Source organism: Hippocampus comes, unplaced genomic scaffold (genome assembly GCF_001891065.2).
Source record: "Hippocampus comes isolate QL1 unplaced genomic scaffold, H_comes_QL1_v1.1 scaffold57, whole genome shotgun sequence".
In the NCBI taxonomy this organism is placed as follows: domain Eukaryota; kingdom Metazoa; phylum Chordata; class Actinopteri; order Syngnathiformes; family Syngnathidae; genus Hippocampus; species Hippocampus comes.
In genome coordinates, this window is record NW_017805039.1 from 876,757 (window position 1) to 884,494 (window position 7,738).

Here is a 7,738-nt window from a genome sequence, read left to right on the forward strand (position 1 = left end):
TTCAAGCGTTTTATTTGCACACAAAGCCTCATTCTGTGGAAATATTCATTTCCAATCGGGATACGGCATTTGCGCACTAGATGTTTAAGATTAATGGCTACGGATGAAGACCTCATCGTGATAAGAAGAGCACACATCGTTTCATTTGCCCAGTGATGAGATCATATTATTGTTGGCTTGTTAAATAGCTCCTGAGTAATAAATGTCTTCTGAATGAGCAAGTATGAACTCATTATATGCTACAGTTGAAACGGCACGGAGGCATATGTCTTCATTGGTGTTGATATGTTGTTGCAACATTTTCCAGAAAATACAACTTTAATTTCCTGAGTGGCGGAGACAAATTTACCATGTTATAAATCATTCCATTTCTCCCCCCAATTAAAAAAAAAGTTCTGACATGCCAATTCAGAAATTATGGGCAATGAAGATCATTTGAAAAGCAATTTCCTCATTAATGGCCAAAGTAAGTGTAGACCAAAATATTTCATTCTTATTATCATGATATTCTTATGAGTGGATCTCACTTGGATCGTAGCGGAAGGAATCCAGATAATGAACTCTCGTTACGACACAGACTGCCAACTGGAGTGTGGCGCGCGATGCCTGCAATGTTGACCACATTATTGTAAGCTCCAATTGTCTTGCCCTGTGTTTCAACGCATCACCGGGATGGCAACCGTTTGTGTGACCCGTATCCATACAGTATATATATAGTAACGGCTACACTGTCGGTTCAGATGTGGATCTCCAGATGTGCCCCCATGCGGCATTGCACAAATGTGATCAAAACAAGTCATATGTGGATTGACAAGTGGATTTGCTTCCTAACTTTTGGGACAGGGTTTTAGTTATTGATATAAAGATGTTGTCCCCTCTGCTGAAAATTCAGATGAGTTCTAAAGCTTCATTATTGATAGTTGAATCACACCTATAGAGACACCAGACGGAAATATTTAAGGGCCATTGGTAAATCGCATCCACTGGTGGCAATGCATCGGATTCATCGTCTTCTGCAAAATCCGGTCCACGGATTTTCGAACCGTCTTGACATTGTTCTCGGGACTCGGCAACGTTCGCGGTACATTTACAAATGAACAAGTGGAGAATACCCAGTAGGATATATTGTGGCTTTGCAATTAGTCTTTTCTTCCCTCGGGGAGTAAATATACACGTCAACGCAGGAAAGAATAAAGTGTGTCGATAAGTGAATAAAACAGCATCCAGTTGCCGAGGCGCAATACGCAAAGTGTAAAAGCCAGACGGTGCTGTCAGTCAGAAACAAAAAGCGGCGTTTTGTCTGATCTGTCTCACTTTTATTTATTGTTTTGGAAGCACGCGGCAGTAATGATTCCACGATTTCAGAGGGAAACCGTCAAATGCGCCACCATGGTTTCCACGGGAATGATTTCCTAATTAAGTGCATTTGAGTGGAGAGTAAATGTGGAGAGGTGGAGATGGAAAAAGACATGTGTGAGAAAGATGGAGCGGACTCTAGGGTGTTCCTTTTTTGTACTGAAAAGCCCGGCAGGCAAAGCTGTTGTTTGAAGAGCAGAAAGAGAGGGAGTCAATAAAATAAAGTGGGGTAAATTAATGTTTGTATGATTCTTTCATGCCTTCTTTTTTTTTTTTCTTCCTCCCCTTCTTTCTACCAAAACCGCAGCTCGTCTCAAAATGACCCCTCGGCGACTGTCGGCAAAGTCAGAGACTTGGCCTCGTTCCGTCGCCACTTCCGAATGGGCTTCATGACCATGCCGGCCTCCCAGGACCTTTCCCCTCACTCGTGTGCCTCAGCCATGGCGCCGCGCTCGCAGTCCTGCCACGCGGTCGGCGCCGGGGATGCAAGTCTGGAGAACGGGGACTACTCCGACACCCAATCTCAGCACGGCGGCCGCTGCCCGCCGGTCAAACCCAAGCGCCACCCTAGCACTCGCCTCAGCTCCTCGTCGGCTGACACCAGAGGACCTCCCGAGACGCCGCCGCCCCCGCCGCCTTCCTCCCACTCGCAGGCCAAGCACTCCGAGAAAAAAAATGGTAAGAAGCGGGATTCCTGGTGCGCGTTATTCTCTGAAAGTGATCTTTCCTTCACATATTGGTCCACCCCTGCAGCCATGAAGAAGTCCGACTCTGGAGACATTGGCTCAAAAAAGGTGCCTCCTTTAAAACCCAAGAGAAGTCCCAGCACCCAGCTCTCCTTCGATCCTCTCCCTCCACGTGTGCCTCATTCTGCCGCATCCCTCCCTTTCCAGGGAGCCGACTCTCAGATCCAAACCGGAGCGGGGGACGATGAGCCGGTCTATATCGAGATGGTGGGGCAAGTGTTCACCAGAGAGAGCCAGACCGCCACCCCCCACCCCGTCACCCCGGTAGCCACCACGCCCGATTCAGACTCGGACCAGAGCGAGGCCATCTATGAAGAGATGAAATACCCACACCAAGAGAACCGAGAATCTCAGAGGCACCCGCCGACCAAACACGAGAAAATGAAAAGTTCAAAGCATTACCACGTCGCCCCGTCGCCCTCCAGCAGCTCCTCCTCGTCACTGCCACGCCCTTCCTCTTCCTCTCCTTCCTATTCTAAACCCAAAGCTACGGTCTCCATCTCTCATTCGTCCCCGCTACCTTCCTCCGCATCCTCCACCCCCGTGCCCCAGGTCCTATCCACCAGCCCCCACACTCCACGAGCGCCGACTCCCTACCTGCTGCAAGGAAGCAAATGTGAACCAGAATCCAACACCAAGATCCCCGCCCCGTTCCCAAATCTTCTACAGCACCGACCCCCGCTGCTCGCTTTCCCTCAACCGGCGGCCGCGTCCAGCGGGGTGGCAGTGCAAAGCAAGGGTTCCTCGACTTCCTCTAAAATTGGCTCTCAAACATCCAGCGTGACCACTCAAGCTGGCACCTCCTCCTCTTCAACGTCCTCTAACATTCCGACCTCATGCTCCAAAGAGCCGTCGGGAGGGAGTGTCACGCCGCAAGAGAAACACAGCAGAGATTCTCAGTTGGGACCCGCTCCCGGACTTCGAGCGAGGAGTCACTCAACGCCACTGCCCCCGTCCTCCAAATCGACGTCACCTTTCTCCCATCACCACCACCACCCGCACCACCGGCCCTCCCACTATCATCACTATCGCAAGCCAGAGAGGGGAGACTCTCCGGCTCCACTCAAGAGCAGCTCTCAGACGTCCACCCAGGCCACCGTGCAGACCCAAACTTCGAGTACGGGCAAGGAAGGGAAATCCGTTAGCTTCCTCTTGAAGACGGACAAAGGAGAGAAGGATAAGGACAGAGACAAGGAGAGGGACAGGGAGCGAGACCGAGATAGGGACAGAGGTCGAGACAAGGACAGAGATAGAGATAAGGACAGAGACCGTGACCGGGATAGCGGTCCTCACTCTTTGCAACTGGATCTCCTTCCTGCTACAAGCAGTCAAACAGCTCAAGGCAGCACCAGCTCAACTCCGACATCCCTGTCCTCATCCCACCGCCCTCACTCTCGTCCTCATCTGCGCTCTCATACCCCTCATGGCCTGCCGGCATACAAGCCGCCGTCCTCTGACAGCCCCCTGCTGTGGACGTACCCTTCCGGGGGCTTCCGCAGACCGCCGGCTTACGAGAGCTTGAGAGGAAACTCCCAGACGCCGTCCTTGCAGCAGCCCTCGAGCCTCACGGGCGTTGGTGAGGGCGGATGCAAGGGTGGCGAAGGCTCTTCATCGCTGCTGTCCAAAACTGGCTTCATGCCCTGGGACAGTAGTGTGAGCTTCGCAGGCGACGAAGGGTCTTCCTGGCCCATGCAGAGGAAATTGTCCTTCAGCCAAGGGAGCCGAGAGACCGAGAGTAAGTCAGAAGTTAATTTATACGCCTCGGTAACATTGACTTACAAATGCCAAATTAAGATTTTTTTTCCAAGTTTTGCGCTACAGTTAAGTGAAAAAAGAAAAAAAACATTGAGAAAGCTGCAGCGATGAAGGTACCATAATGCCCTCGCGAGGAGAGCCACCGTCAGTAATGCATTTTCAGCCTTTCGGTTTATTGAGTGGGACAAACAATCAAGCGCAAATACAAAATGAGAATGCTTGTGAGGAGCTTCTGTCGCCATAACTCACTCACCCTACTTCCAGCTCCACATGTGACTTACTAGGCCACGCCTCTTAAAGGCACCCATCCAACGCACAAATCCGGTACGCTCATTATGACACTTTATTAATACTACTCGATTACTTTACATTCTCAACACATCGTTATTTTTCTTGATTAAAAATGTAACAAAGTTATTTTTAAGGGGCTGGAACAGATAACTACATTTTGTTGGAAGTTGGAGGAGCAAGATAGAAGTCTTCATTGGCCAATATGAGGGCGCTTGGGGATCATTGATGTCGCAAACGGAGTGTGCCTGACATCACTCCCGTTTGAAATGGAGTTTGAAATAAAACAAGCGACTGTACTTTTCTAACAGTCGACGGTTTGCCTGTTGGCGAGGCGCACACAAACAGCAAGTTCAAGGTGAAATTCTCCAGTCCCATTTCGTTGTCTCTCTCACTTCACTTTACTTTTTAGCATCGAGTTTAGCTGCACATCTCCCCCGGGAAGCACTCAGCTCCAAATTGACGATGTGGCAGAGCTCTTGTAACAGGCTGCCAACTCAAAAGCGCCATCTTTGATAGGATGAGTAAAATATAAAACATACGGGTTAAATGGAGTGGTGTTTTCCTCACCCAAAAAATGAAAGTCAAGGTTTTACCGTCCACTCGGCGAAGTAGAATAACAATTTTCGTAACAGTCAAACACTCTTTAATCATTCACCCCGATCTCTCTCATGCCAGAAGAAGAAGGACGGACATGGAATGGCAGCGCCGATGCCTTATTAAGGATGGATAAGGAAGAGTTGGGAATGGGGTTCCGAGGAGGCCCCTCGAGCATCCCGGTGCACTATAGTGGCGCCGCAAGTAGGACCCTTGGTCACTGTGAGTCGCTGCTGGGTTCAGACAGCAACCCAGGATTCAGAGCCCTGCCCAGAGTCGGGATGCCTCTTCCCTGTCAGACGTTCCCCGCCTGTCGCAACGGAGGTGGGTAATGTTCCTAATCATAAGATCTGAAAACCGAATCCCAAATGACATAAGCCGTTTTCATGTCGACGCTGTGGTTTGTTTCCTCTGCTTTTATTTGCCCTCACATGAAACTTGACACCACCGTAATTTCATGGAGAATTTAACAAGCGGCAAATCTTTCATCTACCATAAAAGCCAAACGCCGAACAGCTCTGAAGCCGCCGGGTATCTTTGTCATTCACTGCATTTTTAAGCAAGGCTTTTCTCCTCAGACTGACATATGCATGCTTACCTTGAGAATCCGGGGAAAAGCTTTCATTGCCGCCAAACCAGGGAAACACACCTTCCATAAACACTCCCGCGCACGCACATCACTCTCATTTTAGTGCTTTTACATTGAAACGGAAGAAGAATCAAATAGAGTGGAACCTCTAATGGCAATCATTGCTTTCAATGTGAGTCATTTGATGTACATCATACATCACGCTTGTTGAGGCTCCTCACAAAAAAAAAAAAAAAAAAAAAAAAAGGCAAAAGACAAACCAAACACTTCTCCACATTTATTTGGAGGAAGATGCTGGACACCACATGGTGTCCAAAATACAGCCCGGGGATTATTTGCGGTCCGCCATCCATTTTTTGAGTGACCCGCAGCATCTAATACTGCATTGGCCCGAATATAAGACGGTGTTTTTTGAGGAGAAGTTATGATGTAATTTACATTTCAAAAACCAGCAGCCATTCATTTACGAATGTGATTGCACTTTAGTTTACATATTTCATATTTAAATGTTCAGATATTAAGATTTGAATGAGGCAAAATAACATGCTTTTTCTCTCAAATATTTGTTAGAATCATTTGTTTCAGATGTACTGTAATTATTTTCTGTATAAAAATTAATTTGGTGTTCAAAAAGTCTTTTTTCCAAACTTGAGTCTTGAAAAAGAGGGGGTCGTCTTATAGTCAGGGCCGTCTTATATTCGAGCCAATACAGTATTTACGAAGACAATTCAGTTTTGGAAACAAGAACGATTCTGCACCATGTCGATTTTCCGATTTGTGAACATGTCACATTAATGATGACAATGATATCTCAACGACGGTGTTTGTAGAATAACAGTCTGCCTTCTTCTCATAGATGTGTACTGCACAAGCTGTATACACAAGTCGAACACAATGTGCAGCCTACATGATTCCAGCCAAACATTTGCACCCTCATGTGTTAAATGAAGTGATATTCCACTGTTCTCATTAGCAGGCACGCCGCGTAACAATGGTGTCTTTGCAGAAGTGGGGCGGCTGGGCCGTTCCTCCTCTGCTGCTGGAGTGAGACAGGTGGGCGGAGGAGACGTCCAGAGGCAGAGCAGTCTACCAGCACGAGAAGCCCTCAATCAGGTGAATTGATGCTGGCCGGCCTTATAACTCTCGACTCGATTAACTTCATTCAGGGCTCATTTCGGAGCGAGCATTAATATTGTCCTCATTATTGCCTCCCCTCCTTTTAGAGACAGTGCTCCTGCAGGTCTATTTATAGCTCGTAGATATGCCCACTGAGCAGAATAATGTTCTGGCCTGGCACGGAACAATAAGAGCAGGTACATGACGCAGGTTCCCACGTAAGCGTCCCAGCGCGTGGAAAAATAGCGGTGGAAGGAACGCGCTGTTTTGGTGTGGTGAGCTGCAGTTTCTCGTGCGGCATGTTTAGCTGGATTCCGGCTGCATAGTAAGTGCTGACGCACTTTGAGAGTGCTGCAGAGACTGTCTGCATACGTCTGGTTGGCTCCCGCTGAAACGTGAACAGATGAAGTGGTGCTACATCCTGGTGGATGTGATGAGCAACTGCAGCTGTGATCGGCAGGTGCCCGCATACTGTCGGCGGTAGTCACTTTTTAGGACCTTTTCGAGGAATACTTCATTTTGACGTGATGTTTACTACACTGTAAGGGCAAAAGTCTTGGGACACCTGGATATTTTCCTGCATGAAGTGCAATAAGAGAAAAGATTTCAGTTCCCATCTGCAACAGCGTAAGCCTGAAGATCTTATCCAATATTTTAGCACACCATTCTGCTGGTGGAAAAAAGGACATTTTAAAATCTAAACATTTAATGTGCATCCAGTGCTGAAATTTTCAACTTTTGTGAACACAAAATCATTTGTGATTGTTTTCACACATTTTTATACATTCACTTGTTGATCCACGGGTCCCTAATTATGTGCTCTAAAATGAACATTTCACTCGAAATTATGTGTCGACGTATTAGAGATGATTTTTGTATGGAAGGGTATTTAAACAAAAATCCAGTTCCTTGGTTTGACTTTATAACACCAAGCCCAAAAAGAGACTTTCCCCAAACTGACACCACAGTCATAGAAGGTAAGAGGCAACAAATTTTCTTCCTCATTGAATAAATGACACGTAATGTGATTTATTTTTTTTCCACCCCTCCAAAATTTGAAACACTGCCTTTGTCATTTGTGGCCTATACGAGAAAATAAAAATGTTGCAAAAATAGCACAAAGCTGTATTTTCTTTAATTCAAAATACAAATATAACAAAGTTGAATAAGGCGTCACACTTTTACTTTTTATAAATGGAAAAAAAAAATTGCCTCTTCAGAATTGCAAATATATTTCATTGTCCCAACATGTCAAACTACTTTGTATTAAAAAAAAAAAAAAAATATATAT

At 46.8% G+C, this 7,738-nt stretch overlaps 1 protein-coding gene across 1 annotated transcript in view; it reads left to right on the forward strand.

The window, feature by feature from the left end:
- nyap1 (neuronal tyrosine phosphorylated phosphoinositide-3-kinase adaptor 1) overlaps positions 1-7,738 on the forward strand; it is a 31,442-nt gene that overhangs the window by 21,429 nt on the left and 2,275 nt on the right. The window contains exons 3-6 of the mRNA XM_019864043.1: positions 1,664-2,034; positions 2,110-3,837; positions 4,824-5,066; positions 6,338-6,444. Coding sequence (XP_019719602.1) covers positions 1,664-2,034; positions 2,110-3,837; positions 4,824-5,066; positions 6,338-6,444 — 2,449 coding nt within the window. The remainder of the gene's footprint in view (positions 1-1,663; positions 2,035-2,109; positions 3,838-4,823; positions 5,067-6,337; positions 6,445-7,738) is intronic.